Source organism: Girardinichthys multiradiatus, chromosome 7 (assembly GCF_021462225.1).
Source record: "Girardinichthys multiradiatus isolate DD_20200921_A chromosome 7, DD_fGirMul_XY1, whole genome shotgun sequence".
Lineage (NCBI taxonomy): Eukaryota > Metazoa > Chordata > Actinopteri > Cyprinodontiformes > Goodeidae > Girardinichthys > Girardinichthys multiradiatus.
Window position 1 is genome coordinate 31,102,074 of NC_061800.1, and position 19,389 is coordinate 31,121,462.

General features: G+C 40.5%; 1 protein-coding gene across 5 annotated transcripts in view; it reads right to left on the reverse strand.

Annotated features, from left to right (window-relative positions):
- Positions 1–286: 286 nt before the first annotated feature.
- Positions 287–19,389, reverse strand: part of LOC124870919 (protein FAM126B-like) — a 58,521-nt gene continuing 39,418 nt past the window's right edge. For 4 of the 5 annotated variants that reach the window (XM_047369778.1, XM_047369779.1, XM_047369777.1 and 1 more), the window contains 8 exons: positions 18,972–19,052; positions 16,962–17,077; positions 15,455–15,550; positions 15,144–15,260; positions 10,902–10,989; positions 9,609–9,765; positions 8,881–9,057; positions 287–4,475 (listed from right to left, as the gene is read on the reverse strand). In XM_047369778.1, coding sequence (XP_047225734.1) covers positions 3,829–4,475; positions 8,881–9,057; positions 9,609–9,765; positions 10,902–10,989; positions 15,144–15,260; positions 15,455–15,550; positions 16,962–17,077; positions 18,972–19,052 — 1,479 coding nt within the window. In that variant the 3' untranslated portion in view covers positions 287–3,828. The remainder of the gene's footprint in view (positions 4,476–8,880; positions 9,058–9,608; positions 9,766–10,901; positions 10,990–15,143; positions 15,261–15,454; positions 15,551–16,961; positions 17,078–18,971; positions 19,053–19,389) is intronic. The other variant, XM_047369781.1, reaches the window with a different exon arrangement.

The window sequence follows — 19,389 nt, forward strand, 5'->3', positions numbered from 1 at the left end:
AATGAGTTTCACTATTTAACCTGATTTACTGAAATACATTAACTTTCAATGGTATTTTAATTTAAGAGGTGTATGGACACCTCTTAAATTAATTTATTAATTTAACACCTCTTTGCCAAAAAACATGGAGGATGTTGCGTTCCCTTTTAGCAGTGAAGCAGCTGTTTGCAATATCTTTCCTTTGTGGAGTGACACTTAAATGGAGAAGTTGGTTCAGGGACGTCAACTGCTTTATAAAACTGGGAGACAATATTTTACTGCTGACACAAAAAGCCGACACATTTTGTTTACAGCACAATATTTATTCAACAATATACAGATTCATCTCTGTCTACATGACTTATATTTATATTTATCTTGCTTTAACCTTTATACATTTTTCTATTTACAAGATTTTTAAAATAAGTCTTTTTCTCTCCATTTGTACATCATAATTACTACAATGTTATCCAGAGGCCTCCATTGAAGCGTGTGGATACAATTCATCATCACTAATCGTTTTATAAACCGACCCGAGCCACAGAGCAGCAGGCTGACAGGAAAGCTCAACCCACCATCCGGCTGTGGCTTTTCTCTCTGCAGGGATGGTCCTCGAGAGGTAACAGGATACAGATCAGTAAGAGCCTGAACAACAAAATATAACTAAGAAAAAAAGGGGGAAAAATGTTGCATAGAATCAATTCTGACGTCAAGAACAGAAATTTTGGTGCCGCTATTTTTTTTTTTTTTATTGTGGCTTTTTATTTTTTAGAAATTACTGAGATCTTTCCAAGTCCCCGCAACCTCTTTTTTTTTTTTTTACATTTCTTTTGGTTTTAAAACAAAAAATATAGAATAAATAGCTGTACCCTCAGACTTTAACAAAAATAGCCTTGTGTTGGATGAGGAATCCCATAGAAGTACTACTTTCAAGAGACTAAAACCCTGCACTGAGTGTATACACATTTTGCACATCTATATATGTCATCTCAATAACTATCTTCAGAGAGTTGGATGTGTTAAAGTGCATTGAACTGTATGAACACAAAGCCCACAGTTATCACATGCAGGAAGGAAAATGAACTTTCTCATCCAGCAGCGGGGACTGATCAATAAACTAATGAGTTATTTTTTAAACACAGAAAGGAGGTTTTATTGGAAATGCACCTGGACTTATTGAAGCTTATGGACCTTACTGACAGTCCCGAGCTGGTGTTCATTTTCCATCCTGATCACATGCAAATAACACCACACACTGAGGGATATTTGTTACTCTAAGTCAACACGTACAGCCCCACCATGACTGAGGGTAACCTCGACACTCGTTAAAGACGTGAACACATCACTGGTTTTAAAAACAGCAAAAATGGTGCCACTGGACTCACGCCGAAAATACAGCAAAAATGGGGGCCTGGGTCACACGTCACGGGAATGACAGCTTACCCACGCAGGTGAAAAAGCACAGAGTCCTATTCTTCCACGAGAACAGCCGAGAGCTGAGGCTCTATATGGACAACGCACACGTAGGACGAGCAACTGTGAGGACTTCAAGCACACCAGGAGCATCGATGTGAGAGATTTATATACAATGACCAGTCAATCCTCAGGCTATACAACAGCTTACATCCACAGCAGATATACAACGCCATGCAGAAGCGTTCAAACACCTTGAGCTTTTTCACATTTTAAACCACAAACTTCAATTATTGTAAGTGGGATTTTATGTGACAGACCAACACAACATAGGGCATAATTGTGAATTTTGTTAACATCCGTCCCACAGTGACACATGTTGGTGGCAGCATCATGCTGTGGGGATGCTTTTTTCAGCCGCAGCAGGGAAACTGGCAAGAGTTGATGGGAAGATGGAAGCAGCTAAATGCAATACTGAAAGAAGACCTGTTAGAGGCTGAAAAAGGCTGAGGCGAAGGTGTGTGTTAGAATGGTCTAGTTCAAGTCCAGACCTAAATCCAACAGAAATCTGACGAAAAACGTTCAGTCTCTAGATGCACCAAGCTTGTAGGTACACTTATACACTTTACAAAATTGTGGTTCTGAAAATCAACCCAGATAGGGACTGAATACAAATGCACACCGCACCTTTCAGAATTTCACTGTGAAGATTGTTAAAAGCTATAATTTTCCTCCCATTTCACAATTATACTCTACTTTTGTATTTCAACAAAAAAAAAACTATTTAGAGAGATTGATATTTGAGTTTGTAACACAAAATGTGAAAAGGTTCAAGGGGTAAAAATACCTTTGCAAGGTCCTGCAGGTACTGACCAAGACTCGCTTCTAAAATAATAATAAAAATAAAAAAAGTAGCTGCATCTAAGGTCACACCGAGCCAAGTGTATGAACCCCGACTTTAAAATAAGACCAGTAAACAGAAAAACAATCAGGCATTTGATATAAGACACCTGGGAAGCAACAACAAAAATATATATATCTGTTAGGAGAGGATGCGTAATGGCACATCTGGCTAAGACAAGGACAAGATTCGGGTTTGGCTCGCTCGCTGGCTGCTTCGTGCATCTGAAAAAGCGGTGGCTTGCAGGGCACTACGCATGCAGAGGCAAGCACACCAGGTTAAAAAAGTGAAATAAAAATCACTCTGCTTGGGCAGGAAACACTACACAAGGCTAGAAAAGCACAATGCGCAGATGCAGGCATTTCACAGCAGAGAAAAACTCCCCAGCACAAGGATCAGAAAACCAATTGCACTTAAAACAACTACATAAAACAGAAAAAAGGAATTAAACTAATCTGCTTAATGTAAAGGAACACCTGAAGTCTAACTGTGGCCTGTATTGCAGCTGAGCTGGAACAGAAAGACAAGAAATTCAGACACAAACCCTCATGATTACACACATTTAGAGTCGAAATGGGAAACCATTTTGGTCAGATCAGCTTCAGTGGATAAATCCTGCATCTGACTGGCAGACGTGTATTTCAGCACACAATGAGGTAGAACAAAAACGAGACAATGCTAATGACGACAAGGAAACGCAGTGACTGCTACAAGCCTCCAGAGGGCAGCAAACAACCAGCACAAAAGTCACAACAAAGAGGAAACTAGTTGCTATTCAGATGAAGTTGTGAAACCAACTTAAAAGACAGTCATTGTCTTTACTGTTGCACACAAACCTGCAAGATTCAGCTTCAGATTTAAAAATGAAGTCACACCAGACTGAAGTCTCTGCTCGTGTAGCTGCACAGAAAGGATTTCTTCAGGTTTGTCCAGTTAAAAAACGTGAGACAATTCAAACCTTTTATACCACATTAAAGTTTGGTTTAAGAACAATCTTAAAAGTTTCTTTATTTAAACTGATTAGAAAAGGAACAGAAATGAGATTGTTTAAACCGTTTATGACTGAAGTCAGCAGGAATGATTGCACAGGAGCCCAGGAATGAAAGGGGAACAAAAAAAGGGGAATAATTCCCACTTTTCTCCACATGAGCGACATGTTATTGCTGATTGATTTGACTGATTCAGTCAGAAACTCAAATAATCTGAAATGTTATGAGATTTTACCTCTAAAATCCTTCTTATCACCTCCCTATTAGGACAGTTTGTGTGTGGAAAGCTCAGCTTGTTTTGAGGGACTGTAATTACAGTGATGGAGAAGTCATCAACATCCTTTCATGTTTTCTCAGGGACCGACCAACTGTGACAGCGAGTCAAGCTTTATTAGATGTTGGAAGGGTAGAGACAAAGCTCCAGAGATCTGGAGATCTTTTTTTTCCACCTCATAAACACAGAAACAGACCAGGTTGCCATAATAGAGGTTGTGGAGGAAACTGAATAAATTATTTGTGTGTTTTTCTTATTCCCTGCGCTGGACATTAGACCTGCGATATGATCTGCATGTTGAAGCTGGGAGAGCGTGACTGCTTAGTGAGAGGGGCTCCGGGGGAGAGGAGGGCCTGGGACTCCTCCGGCCTGTTCAGGTGCTCCTCCTGCAGGCTGACAGTGGAGTGGTGGTGGGAGCCCCCCAGTAAGGGCCCAGTTTCCTTGTCGGAGCCTCCTGCCGCCTCCTCTCGCTCGTCCTCACCCCCGTTTAAGTTCAGATTCATGCAGTCGAAGGACTTGCTAGAGGAGGCGCTGCCAGTCCGCACCAGTGGGTGCCCCGCAGGGAAGCTCAGGTGCTTCTTTATGGGGCTCAGATGGATGGCGTCCAAGCTGATGCTGCCCGGGGGGGACTGCTGCCTCTGGCGAAGCCTCGTCCCCGCAGCCTGCTGATCCAAACACAGTTCCTGTTTCTCTGCCTCCCTCTCTCGCACCCTTTCCTTCTCCTTATCCCTGGACAGGCGAGCTGTGATGGCTTTCTTGATGCTGCTACTGCTGCTGTTCAGGCTGCCGCCCCTCGGCCCCACGCTGCCACCGGTCTTGGTGCCGCTGGGCTGGCTGCTGTTGGACGCCCCGGAGGAGAAGCCTTCGTCTGGATCGTTGATGTTGAAGGAATCCTCCCCGCCGCTCATGCCGTCAGCATCTGAGGTCAAAAGCCACGATGCAGAAAAGAGGGCAGGACAGAAAAAATAGAAATGTGAGAGATGTCAAGAAAGGAAGAATGTTCTAACAAGACTTTTACTTAACATTATCCTGCTGGCTAAAATCCTCCTAATGCTGGCTGGTACACTGTAAAATATGTAAATGATGAAATGCAAAGATAGGAATGTAATTTTACCAAGTAATTCAAAAAAGTAAAAAACAAGCAATCAGAGAAGGTGAATCTTTGAAAATAATTTTACGTTTTAAAAGGCAGAATTAGTGAGGTTCATGTTAAAGTTAAGATGGGAAAACTGAATGTGCACCAAGAAATTGTTGGTCTGTCTGTTTTAAAACTTAAAAACCCAATCTTTTTCTGAACAGTGAACTCATCATCCCTGACAGGTGTGCTGTCAACACTTCAGTGTAGAACCAGCTACTGACTGAAGAGGTCAGAGGTTCCACTGGGAAACATGTTTGCGGTTCAGTCAGCCTGCTAGAGGGCAACACTACCAACAGATAACAGGAAGGGTGAATAGAGTACAACAAAGTTGCTGTTTCATCTTTTTTAAGTTTCCACAGCCTCTGTTGGATGTGGAAATGTTGACAGCCTTCTGGGAATTTCTGATCTAATTCCTCTAGGGAACACACAACGATAATGCTGTTTTAGTAATGCTAACCGCACTGGTCACTAATATAGGTAGTAAATTCTGTAATAATATAATAATTTAGTCTTTGGGTGGAAACAGTTTGATCCTGTTTTACAGCAACTGCTCTCCAACAGGCACAGTGTAACATTGCCCTCTAATTTCAACAATTAATACCTGCTCATGGCAGGGAGGATATCAAAAACATCTTCAATTAGGAGCTAATAAATTCCTAGTTCTAGAGAAGAAGAAAAATCTCAATCATCTGAAAGTGGTATCTGCAGGCAGAAGCTTTACAAAAAAAACGGCTTTAAACGTTTAATTAATGTGGCGTTGGCTACTCTGGAGAAGATGAGAAAAAAAACTACAAATAATTTGGAAACTGGATCATTAGTACGGCCTAATATTAAAAGATTCTCAGACTAAATTGTTTTCTGCACACAAAAACAAAAATGCCCTACAACCCAAATTTGTTGTAAAAATTGCAACATGAAGTCAGTAATTGTTCTAAAATCGGCTGCTTCTTTGGTGCAAAAGCTTTCGTTATCAAAAGATGAAAGCTCCATGTTCAGATTCATGAAGCATCAATTTACTGGTATTTTAAGGGCTTAAGTTTATTTAGAATGAGGGGAAAAAAACCTTCTGTGATATGAAAAAGAAAACACGGAACCCAACATTGTGTGCAGGCGTGGTCTAAAGTATAGAGGCACAGAAATGTCTTGCAGATACATTAAACACATTCATTTTGAGATGACCTCCTCAGTTTCCACTAACAGATTATTTTCTTTTGAAGTCAAGCAACAGATCAGCAAACATGCCCCTGCTCCTAACTACCGACCTCAAATCTATAAGCATGTATTTTACACAAGTTAAAACTTCTCAGTTTAAATGTTTAAGTTGCTAAAATTGTCTTCTCCTTATACTCTACGTCACCGAATCATACATGCGGCTAAAACCTGGAAAGAAGGCAAGGATATCTGCGGTTTTTAAAAGTGGAGAATTTCATATTTATGACAGCATTTCCTCTCCTGCGAGCAGCAGCAGGGCTAACTCTCCTACACCTGGTACATACTAAGACAGTTTTAGAACTAATATTGCAAAATTAAACAAGTTTACATGAAATAAACAAAAAAAACAAAAAAATAGCATAGTAACAAAGATAGCACACCTGGGACCCAGTATATACAGTTTATCTGTATATACACATTTGATTTGGGGTTTAGTCCCTCTATTAACTAAATAAAGGGGTTTTTCAAAGCATTGTCTATTTTTCATTGCAGAACTAACTTTAATGTGACAGAATGTTTGAGCTCAGATCTGATCTACAGTTTGTGCCCTCAGTTAATTACTTCTGATAAGTTTAAAAAGGCAATATCGAATTGAAGACATTTATAAAGTAAAACATCAATAATCCATTTACGTCCCAACAATGAAAGCTGAAAAGGAAAGAAAAAAAAGAAGCAACAACAAAAACAAATAAACCGTGTTAGAAAACCAAGCACATTATTGGCAATACAGTATGCAGGGTAAAGCCTGTCAAACATACGAGACTGGTTGTCTCTCTCTCTCCATCATGCATCACTGGAACAAGCAGAACTGGACAACGGGGGGAACCGCAGACAGCACAAAAAAGAAAAGGAAAGCTGAGAAGAAAAAGGTCTGGATTGGCATGCACATAACATGAGGTCGAAGACGCATGCTCTCCCCATCCCTCGTTTCTTCCACAGCATCATTGCGGTTGGCCGGGCAGAGCCGAGCAGAACCTGCCAACACGTAGAGAGCCCTGAGGTGAGCCCGAACACAATAGGCCTCCAGTCAGATCTGACAGCCCACAAGACCTACAGAAAGCACTCCACAGGCCGACCTAAACCCAAAGTAAAAGGTTCTGGAGTATAAGCTCCATAAACAACATTTGGACTATTTCTACCCTCTAACAGTTTGCTGGGGCTACAGATCAAGATGGTTATATTTCATTCTTAAACTCATGTTCCAATGTATTTATTTTTAACGTGCTTCATCGCTAAATGCTGAATCAAGTCATGAAACGAAGAGCACTGTGAAAAGATTTCCTCGCGGTTCTGACAAATATTTTTTAGTTTTTCACAGCCGTGTTTATTACCTACAGCACACTGGAAAATAATTCATACCCCTTGTTCTGTTCACATTTAATCACATCACAAACACAAAGTTGAATGTATTTGTATCAGGATTTAATGTGACCATCAAAAGAAGAAAAATGTTCATTCTAAGACGAATAATGGGATTATAGTTCATTTGTATTCAGTCCCTCTGAGTCAAAGGTTTGTATATCCAGCTTCTGTTGCAATCACAGCTGTGATTCTTTAGGTGGAGGCGTCTACCAGCTTTGTATGTCTAGAAACTGGAGACATTTTCCACTCAAACTCATTCAGAGAGGATGGAGAGCATCTGTGAGCATCAATGGTCGAGGGGTGTGAATACTTTTGCAAGGAATAGCTAGGAATGTTTTGTTACAGTTCTAATTGAAATCTGATTCTAGATTTAAACCTGAAAGCCCACCGTCATTTAAGAGATGTAGAAGTGCACCCTTTCAACAACAGATGAAGTAACCCAAATATGCTTTGAGCTTGCTTTGAAGACAAATAAATCTAATTTGACTGACAATCAAAACACAAATGACAAGATGTGGTACAAAATGAATGCAAACGTGCAAAATCAGGAATAGTTTCCAACATAGAAGCACTGCAGCCCCAAAGTAAATAATGCAAGGAAATGTCCAGTGATTACACACAGACGGTGGCTCATCAGATTTCCAAACAATGAAATATGTTACAGGATTATTTTTCCCCAAAGATGCACTGAGTTCAGTGAAAGATCACTGGAAGAACACTAGATGGCGCTCAGACAAAAACTGACCTTGAGCAAGGAAGTGGTCTGACTGAGGTTTCAAGCTATTTAAAATAGACCAGGAAGGAAGATGGACACACATGATGAGACAAAACGGGCCGTAAGATTCTGGCTTTGGATTCATCTTTGTCTTTTTAAATAGTAGACGATATTAATTAATTTGGCCAAGTCGGGGATGTAAAGGTTTAGTGTTTTAGCTGAAATTACTGAAGCTTACTGAGATGTGTGCATGCAGAGCTCTTTCTCACTCACTGAGCTGAGGAACACAGATAACAGATGGCTGCTGCTGCTGGCCTGAAACTCAATGCATTTGGGGTTTTCAGACTCAGTAAGGGGCAGAACAGACACAAGATGTCAAGGCCTAAGTGCCAGTTAAAAAAAAAAAAAAAAAAACACCTCATATGTATATATTCATAAACAGCAGAAAGCATTTACTAAAAGGACCAATTATCAGAGGTAGAGAGCTTAGACAGCCCTGAGACGAGGTTTCGAGCTGCTGGCTCAGTGAGTGACAAGGGGAGCAGCCTGAAGTTGAAGGAATGATGAGGAGAAATAGTGCAACATGATGAAGGGCCCATGCAAAACGGCCAGTAGCAACACTTCCTTCAACCCCAGAATAGGCAACTCTTCCACAAGTAAATGCAGCAGAAAGTAGAGGTCTGGTAGTAGCAGGTTTTTTGACGGAAGGTCTTATAGGCTGGATGAGTTAGTATACTCTGGGGAAGTGAGGTGATAGCAACGACAGGAACGGCAGAGTTAACCGCCTCGAGCGGAGGAGGGGTAGTGGGAAGAGGAGGAAGATCAGGAGGATGAAGATCACAGGGGCCACCTCTTCCAGAGACCCTCTATCCTAACAGTGGCTGCCCTGTCCCCTACCCTCGAGTGTGATGGGGGGAATGATGCTGCTGCTGCCGTGGAGGCTCTGATGCCGCCCTCCTCTATCCTCTTTAGCTGCCGGTTCCCTGGGGGGGTCGTGGAGATGGTGGTGTTGGACGAGGATAGGAGGACTGACGGTGACGGTCAACTCTGCATCGGTTGAGTAGTCAAAACAATCTGGGAGTCAACAACACAGATGAGGAGATGTGTGTCTTTATTAGCAGCAACCTTCAGCTCAGGCGGGTCCCCTCCGGGGCACAGATGAAGTCTTAGTTTTCTAATTTTGTTTTTAAATAAAGAAAATCAGGAACTTATCACCATTTTCTGGCTGTTGACAAGACAAATAAGCAAAGAAAAAACAGAAAAAAAGCAAGAGAGCAATGAGAAACACAAGCACTTCAACATAGACTATATGAGCACAACTACAAACAATAACTACACAAAACACCATTAAAATTACTCTAATGGTGCGACCAGTTTACAGAGGAAAAATTTACTTCTCTGAAGAGGAGAAAAACCAGAGAAGTCATTTCTCACCAAACAGTCCCCTCATGCGGCCTTCCGTAAATCGGAAGGAAGTGACAGACTGTAAGCTCACAGCTTGATCATGACCGAATGTGCTCCTTTTAAAGCTAGATCTGTTCTGCTGTGCCAAGTACTGAGGTTTCTCCTGCAGCTTTCTTCAATGTGTTCAGGTTTCCCTACAGCTCCCAAGGCTTTAGTCTTACCCTCTCTCTTCCAGCGGTGGCGCCGTATGGAGGCCGTGGTGATCGCAGAGATGGATATACGGCTGATGGTGGGGGTCACCTCCACCTGAAGCACCTTGCATCCCCGCGGCGCTTCGGGAGCGCTATCTGGCAGAGAGTTTTTCATGGCGTTCCCCAGCTGAGGTGGACACACAAACATACAACTATACCGGTGCCAATTTGAGCAATGCTTTACAAAGAAATGCAAAAAATAATACTTTACACCTATGGATTTACATTGAATAAATGTTATTTTGGGCTGTTTTCCCTTTTCATAGAGAGTGTTCTCAGCCCAATGCTTCTATTTCTTTCCTAATAAAACAGCATTTATGAAGTTGACTTTAACTAAAGGTACACTTTGTTTTCTTTTCCCATCGAAGGTACGTCTGGTCCAGTTCTTCTGTCTTCAGCTGGGTTTCTTTCTAAGACAAAGTCAACTATTGCTAACTACTTCTTTCCATAGAAAGTACTCTTGGGCCAGTGGTTTTTTTTCTTTTTTTCTGTGTCTCCATCCCAGAAAAAGCAATTTAGGAAGCTTTTGAAACACTTAACTTTGTGGGTTTTTGGCTGCTTTTTTCCGTACAGAAAGTTCTCTCGGCTCAAGTGATTGAGTTCGCTGTGTTTCTTTCTGAGATAAAACCATTGATGGAGCCATTGCTGCCCATACTTTTGTAGATTTTGGGGTCCCCCCCATAGAAAGTATTCCTAGCCCAGTGATCCTGTGTGTATCTGTAATATTTCCCCAGGCACAGCCACTGATTGAGCCATTACCTCCATTAACTTTGTATTTTTCAGGTAAAATAGTACTTTTGATAGAAAATACTCTTGGGTCTGTGCTTCTGTGTTCAGCTGTGTTTCCTTCCTAGAAAACCCATTATCAAACCTATTGCTGCTATTAGCTTTGCGTTTTCGCTCCAGGTTTTCTCCTAGAAAGTACTTCTGACCCAGTGATTCTGTTGCTTTTTTCTGTGACTCCTGTCCCCTCAACCCCCTTCGGTTTACTCATACTGACCTGATTCTTCTCAAGGTTTGTTTTCCTGTGAAAAGGGAGTGGTTCCTTTCAAATTATCACCAAATGTGTGCCCAGAATGAAGGATCGCTGCAAAGTCCCCTTAAATTATCAAATTAAATAGAATAGTATGGATTTTAATCTGGACTGAAGGTTGTAATAGCATCTTGATTTAATACGGATCAAAATGGATGTGATAGAATTGTATTTAAACGGAACCTGTTTGTCTTGGGATAACAAAGTAAATTGTATTGAGACAGACTTACCAAGAGAGGCTGGGAATAAAGCTCCAGCTGGGCCCTGTATACAATATCCTCCAGAGCTTCTCGCCCCATCTCCCACTCTCCATTGTATCTGCACATCAAAAACACCAACATGGTCGTTTAACATCTTGCTGTACATTCATTAGAGGAAACAAGAGACTCTCACATGTTCGCTTTTATGTCTGTCTCACATCCCCTGAACTTTTATTCGTTATTTATAGTTTCCTGCAGATTAAGCATGTGAGCAAGGTTACAGTCTGTCATTACTGATTTACTACAAAAACAGAGGAAGGGGATTTCCCCCCCTCAAGGCCATGCTAAATAAAATCTCCTAAGAGATTGTTTCTTAATAGGCTAAATTAATGAAGCACTGTTTATTTTACAAAGATGAGGAGCTGTCGATAGCTTTGGAGAATATGATAATTTTTCGAATTGTGTTGAGAGAAATGAGAGAAAAATGCACAACAAACTAAAAACACTGTTGTAATTATGTTACAAATCAGATGCAAAACACATGAAAAAAAAAAGGATAAATAAGTGAGGAGCAGCTGAAGTCTTTGATCCGATCCTGTAAGAGCAACAATCACAATGAGAGGAATAAATGCTTAGGGGCCTTCCTTTAAACTGGAGATCAAATGAATGGGAAAGAATGGGCAGGTAGGAACAGACTGTCTGATGTAGTCACGGCTGAAAAGGGGCCAGAAAACAAATTCAATCTCATACAAAAACAATGCTTGTTCCTTTTATTTTAAACCCTGATGATCTGATATCCCTGCAGATCTTTCATTCTCTTCTCACGTAGCATCACTGTTGCAAAGCATTAGCAAACATATCATCCTAAATCCTACAGTGTCCTCAGTGTGTGCCAAGGTCCCTCTGCATGTGGAGCAATGGATTCAGGCTTATCTGCCCTCCATGCGCCGCTGAGCTCTGGATGGCACAGTGGTGAGCCACAGCATGGAGAGCCGCTCATTCACACATGCATACATAAAATCCTGTTAACTTTACTTTTAGTGGTATGGACAGCTCTGATCTTTTGGTTCCTGATGTGAAACCCCACAGGGGTGACCAGGCAGAAATCACTCTCCTTCCACCCCAGTGCTACCGAACATCCAGCCCTTATATCAAGGGGGGCGTTTGCAAGGACCACCTGTCATCTTGAGGAGCTGTAATCAGCTTTTTAACAGTTGTGGCCGTAGGGGGAAAAGCTCACCTGCTCTGTGAATTTCTATTTGTACAGCAGAAAACATTTGTCCTTGGTCGACCGCTAGCTATTAGAGTTAGAGGTTGCTGGTGTCAATGACAACATACACTCACAGGCCACTTTATTAGGTAAACTTTGCTAGTACTGGGTTGGACCACCTTTTGCCTTCAGAACTGCCTTTGTGGCATAGATTCAAGAAGGTACTGGAAAGTCCTCAGAGTTTGGTCCATATTGACATGATAGCATCACACAGATGCTGCAGATTTGTCGGCTGCACATCCATGATGCGAATCTCCCATTCCACCACATCCCAAAGGTGCTCTTTTGGATTGAGATGTGGTGACTGTGGAGGCTATTTGAGTCCAGTGAACTCATTGTCATGTTCAAGAAATTAGTCTGAGATGATTCGTGCTTTATGACATGGTGCGTTATCCTGCTGGAAGTAACCATCAGAAGATGGGTACACTGTGGTCATAAAGGGATGGACAGCAACAATACTCAGGTGGGCTGTGGCGTTGACACGATGCTGAATTGGTACTAAGGGACCCAAAGTGTGACAAGAAAATATCGCCCTCACCATTACACCACCACCAGCCTGAACCGTTGATACAAGACAGGATGGATCCATGCTTTCATGTTGCTGATGCCAGATTCTGACCCTACCATCTGAATGTCACAGCAGAAATCGAGACTCTTAAGACCAGGCAATGTTTCTCCAATCTTCTATTGTCCAATTTTGGTGAGCCTGTGTGAATTGTAGCCTCAGTTTCCTGTTCTTAGCTGACAGAAGTAACACCTGGTGTGGTCTTCTGCTGCTGTAGCCCATCTGCCACAAGGTTCTACATGTTTTGCGTTCAGAGATGCTCTTCTGCTTGCCTTGGTTGTAACGAGTGGTTATTTGAGTTACTGTTGCCTTTCTATCAGCTCAACCAGTCTGGTCATTCTCCTCTGACCTCTGGCATCAACAAGGCATTTGCGCCCACAGAACTGCCGCTCACTGGATATTTTCTCGTTTTCAGACCCAACTCTGTAAACCCTAGAGATGGTAGTGCGTGAAAATCCCAGTAGATCAGCAGTTTCTGAAATACTCAGACCAACCCGTCTAGCACCAACAACCATTCCATGTTCAAAGTCACTTAAATCACCTTTCTTCCCCATTCTGATGCTCGGTTTCAACTACAGCATATCCTCTTGACCATGTCTACATGCCTAAATGCATTGAGTTGCTGCCATGTGATTGGCTGAGTAGAAATTTGCATTAACGAGCAGTTGTACCTAATAAAGTGGCTGGTGAGTGTAAGTGGGATACAGGTAAACAGTGTTCACTTGTCATAGTACGATGCGAGCATGTAACGTCCTGTGCTACATTTTCTGGTACATTCTGCATGAAAAACAACCTGGCAGATCAGTTTTAAACAAGACAGCCGAGCATCTCCACTGTCTGTCAGTTGCTAATTGTAAAGTACGCCGTCTAAGGTTGGTTGAGGCTGCATAACCCTGGGTCACGTCTATAGCCGGCCAGACCGCTGTCCGAAATTCTCTGCCCTTCCTGCTTTTTATGTTAAAAACTCATTCCTGTCTACTGAAGTTATGCCTAACGGGGAAGTGCCTAACGAAGAGAACAGGCATTGTTCTTTCCTTTCAATCAATAAAACGGGGCCCAGAGCATTTGTTCAAGTTCAATTTGTGTCCAACTGAGAATAAATCTCACCTCCAACTTTTCTGATCAAATTAAACGTTACATGTATGGCTGCACAAGACTGGAAAATCTTGGGATTGCAATATTATTAATGAATATTTAGCTATTTCTTGCAATAAACCCACATCTTCTTGACTTCTATGTCACTCTTTTGCAAGCCTCTGGTGTTTATTTGAGCCACCTGCATTTTGATAGGGGTGTAACGGGACATAAAAGTCACGGTTCAGTACGTACCTCGGTTTTAAAGTCAAAAGAAACATTTTTGTTTCTTTTTTCATTAGTTTTATTTCCTTTATTTATACTTTATTTCCTCTAAAGATACTATTTTTGTTCTAAATGTCTGTACGATGGGAGAGCTTGAAACCAATGTTTAATTCCTTGTTTGTGCACACAATCTTGGCTGATAAAGCTAATTCTGACCATAGCTAAATGTTCTCCAGTACCATAGGTGTTTACATTCAGCTTGAAACTGTTCCAGGTGAGTTATTGAGTTAAGTGTTGAAAAATGCTGACAAACCTTTGTCCTTTTGTCTTTCTCCATGGTCACTGTAGCTGAATAAGGAACCTTAACCTTCCTTAAATAGCAGACTTTAGTGATATCTAAGAGTCTCTTTTGGTGTCACTTTCTAAAGTTGCACAATGGACCTTAGGTCTGTGCACGTAGTTCTACCCATAGACATTCTGCATGTGTTCAGCTTTAAAACAAGGCTATACACATGTGTAAATATTTTTTACACTCCTAAATTTATGTCAACAAACAAAAATCTTAAGAAAGCAGGATCAGTAGTTTAGGGTTTTCCAGCATAAGTCTCTGAGAGACACTAAACTCCCATGTTTTATGTTTCCTTGCTTCAATAATCCAGATTCAACTTGAATGAAATAAACAGGCCTCTGTGTTGGAGAAGGAAAACATCTAAAAGTTTTAGAGTAGAAATCACCATAAGAATGAATGTAAACAGAACTATTATTTTATTTTATTTTCTTAATTTTTGGAAAATGTGTTTAAACTCTGGAAGATAAGAAACTCTTCTGCTCTTATGCTAGCTGTGGCTGAACATCTATGTAACTCTACTTGCTGATTACCAAATACATAATAGATAAATGTTGATAACCTGCTGAATGATCTGCTACTAAAAAACAAAATATGTCCATCAGGATTTAACATTAAGCTCCAACAGAGCAAACAAAACTGACTTTCAGTTTGCCAGGAGTCCAAACATAGACTAATGTTGAATTTAAGCCAGGATCTACTTAGCAACTTTGACGCATCACGGTAACTAAATGTGTGTAACTGTTTGCAATTTTTACTGATGAATATGTAACAAATTGTACAGATACGTACATAGCGTGGTAAACGGCAGTGAGCATCTGCACCATGAACTCGGGGTCCAGTAGGACACGGTTGCAAGGTTCTCTCCAAAGCTTCTGTTGTTGCCGGGGGAAGCCACATACACACACCCTGGGGAGGGATTGGACTAAGATGGTAAATACAGCACAGATGTTTTTCCTGACTTCATAAAGTTTCTCTAACTTCTGTAGCTAGAAACAGAGGAAAATTAATGACTGCAATGAAAGGGAGGAGACTGAACCCTACGGTTAATAACTGAGTAAAGAAAGAACAAGAGGAGCATGAATTCCAGATGGTTTTCTTACCGTGAACTCATCCTGCAGATGGCCTGATAGGAAGAAAGGGGCATGTAGACCACAGCAGAGTTGTAGCAGAGCATAAGGAAACACAAGACCTCAAACCTGCAACGACAAGAGACAGAAGCATAAAAATACTGAATCTTTTTAAAAAAGATATTCAAATTATTTCAATATGCCAGGTTGCTACAGCAATCTATGAACTTAATGAGCCGTTAAATTGAACACCAAACAAACTGCTACTTTAGTGGTTAATTATCATCAAGTGAATCATTTCTAGAAACATGGTTTTAAAACTACAGTTATCTCCTTTTAATTGTCAACACACGCACAATAGGAGAGGTGCACAATCAGAACAAAGTGTGTATCTGTTGTTAATTGTTGCAATATTTGGTATAAAGATAAAAGAAAAAAACATGCAACTGGAGTGTTGTTGCATTATAAAGGTCAACTATGTGTGCAAACAAGGATGCTGCTTTATTAAACAGTTTAACATTAAATCTGCACAACACTTGTACAGGATTTAGAAGTGTGTGTGAAGCTCCTTTCCAAGCCGCCACTTAACTCTAACATCTGCAGAGGCTGCGGAGTTTAGAATGGTTATGAGAGGAGAACAATGTTACTGAGAGCTTAGGATAAAATACACAAAGGAAAATTAAAACCCATCAAGTTCTAATTATTGGCTTTTACATAAAGAAACAGGAAAGGGCTTTGCAGAGAAGCAATGAGACTGAATTAAGGAACAGACACTCCTCGAGAGCTGTGTATCTCAGGCCTGCTCAAACACATGGATAATTAAAGAAGCCAAGAGACCAGCCCTTGCTCAAATATATTCATTATGTTTGTCACACTATGTTCTTTGTAGTCACACCATGCTGGTCAGCCAGTTTTATTTGTACTGCTCTAACACGGTCATCTCTGCATTTGTTTGTCTCTTAGCATAGAGTCACAAATGTTTCTTTGCTCCGTTGAGTGCAGCGGTGAACTCGTTTTTGGCAGGATTACTCGTATATATCAGTGAGATTAATATTCATCCATAACAGCAGAAAGCATGCAACGGCCAAAAATGATCTTACATTTACAGAGTGCTGCGATAAAGAGGCTGAATGGGCATCCAGAATTATGATCTGATCATCTTAAAAGGGGCTTTATTGAAGAACAATATTTGATTAAATAAAGTACAAACATTTTTTTTAAAATACTGAATTTAACATTTGAAATTGGACAGGATTTGTTGTCGCAACATGTTTACTTAAGATGACCAGAGAACAAAAGAGTCCACAGTTTGTAAACTAGTGCACTATAATCAGGTTATCATTTCAGAGATGTTTCATTCAACATCTGAACATTCAACATTTATAAATTGATTTAAGACAATAAACTCAGCTAAGCTAAAATAAATCAAGCTAAACTAAACAACAAAAAGTTAAATTAGGATAAGCTGTGCAAATCTAAACTAACATTCTCCAGACGTGGTTCTTCTGGCCTTAGAAGCTGCTTCCTTTTAGTTCCTAACCTGTTCTGTGCAGTGAAAGTTTCTCTCTGAGGGTGGAGGCCGCTGTAAACCACTCTGATCAGGTCATGCTGACAGAGCGCTCCCTCAGTCAGAGCCATGGACCCCAGGCTAGAAGGCTGAACAGGAAAAAGAAGGTAGTTTCAATTAAATCAGATGCCACTGGTAATGGGTGCATTCAACTTTTACTTAACATCCTTATTCTCCCACAATGTTGTCTCTTTATGACACAGCATTAAACAAGAACTTTGCGTTTCCTTTAAGCCGGACTGCTGGGAAAATCTGCCCAGTATACGTTTTGACAGCATCATTAAGTTTCATTCATCTAACTAAGGGTTCCCTTTACTGATTCCTCCATGAAACATTTAACTTTGCCTGCTTCCATCCAGCTTTACTAATGTGTTTACCGATGCAGGACAGTGCTGTAATGAGGCTAAGATACATTCAATTAAATATTTAGGATAGCCTTTGGAGTCATGAGTCAATTATACAGGTGCTGAGGCAGGATGCTGGTGGGTTATTTCCTCCTACCGCCGTGTGTTACAAGCCATGCATGTATAGACCTGACCTTCATCTCCACCACAGTGACCTCCACAAAGACTACATATTGTTACTATGCACTGAGGGGAAAAAATTGGCCAGTTTTAAATGTTTGCTTCATGACGGCAACGGAAAGAGGAAGAGACGCACGTGATGACTGTGTGATAGAAATGCGTGATAAACCACTTTATACTGGAGGTATGCAGATGATGAGCTACACTGAGTGTCTTGTGTTTCTGTACAAGACAAGAGAGGACAGATGAGTAACATGCTAATGGAGTCCTGGCACATGGATCAGGGCACATGACATTCAGACCAGCACTATAATCTGAGTCTTGTTGTGATTCATGCAGATCCTTCATCTGTTTCCACATTCCTCGATGGTTTCTTCATTCTCTTGTTATGGAAGGAGGAGCTTCAGAAGCTTGTAATTACTACAATAAATTGCCTTTTGCACGAATCACACACAATCACAGACACATACTGCGTGAAAAACATTCACTGTGTTCTTAGGTTGATAAAAAAGGACAGAAAGCTTGGTCAATAGCCCTAAATAATCCTGGGTCAACATGTTCTGTTAAACTTTGTGTTATTGAACTTCTACGACCTGTTAGCTGATCTAAAAGTTGAATCAGTCAGTCAGTTAATAAACCTGTCAAAGGTCTCTACTTTCAGATTCAAATTAATAAACAAACATGTTTTATATTTTATTTTTATATTTTCTTACTTTTGTTTAAAAGCATTGGGACACTCAGAAGGTGAAGAGATAAGACATAAAGGATGCAGAGAAAGTGAACATTTGCTTATCATTTCACAACTCAGCCATTCAGTAACTTTGCAGATGAGGAAAACAGAAACTAGTTTACGACACAGAGCCTTCTGTAATGGGACATTTCGTGCCAACTATGCATCAGTTCATCCCTGCCTACGATGTTTTGTTGTAAATTGTACTGAATTCTTGACAATATTTGTGGGAATCAAGGCAAATCTCACGATTTCTCTTTTTCTATCATACCTGTGTTGTAACTGAATCTTAGGGCGTCACAAATTGCACCAGAAAAGTTGCAAAATTCAAAGAATCCTGATGAATTTGTGTTGTTTGTGGTCAGTGTGGAGTAGTGGCTTCAGAGTTATTCCGATTTGATCACAAGTCATATTCTTTTGTATTTCATTAGAGTCAATTGGCCCAAGAGCAGAGACAAAATTAAGTTGATACAGGACACAATTAAATGATATGTATTTACCTTCAAAGTTTATGAAAATACTTAACTACAAAAAAAAAAAAAGGAACTGATGCAATAGTTTAAGTACAAGGGTATTAAATGGAGAAAGGAAAGAACAAGGGACAAACAAAGTGTGTATGAAATGAGGGTACAGAGTCCTAGTTGAGCCAGTATCAAAAGAGAGGAGTACCATCAATATAGGAAAGGTGGTTCCTAATATAGACAGAACAGGGACAAGCCGGAGTCTTACCTCATGATATACTGACGGTTTCGACAGAGATGGGATTGTGAAGGAAAGAAGTTTGCTGTTGCCGTCTTTGTCAACAATTTCCTGTGTGGAAAAATTGAACAAAAAAAAAAAAAAAGCTTCTTTTATAATCTCTTCTTTAAATTAAAACAAAATTAAGATAAACGCAAAAGACGTCTGTCAGTGTCAAGCAGGGATGCCATAGCTTGTCGACTATAACAACAAAACATCGATCTTTTTTCTTTTTGTTTAATTTTTATTTACTAAAACTTTTTAGCAAGAGTTACAACTGTTCATCTGGGCTACAGTCTCAAAACAAATGGATAAAGCATCCTCCTCACTGTCAAATAATTCAACTTACTAAAGTTTTAAACATTTTCAGAAGCTCAACTGTCCTGAAGTTTAAAAACCCAAATCTGAA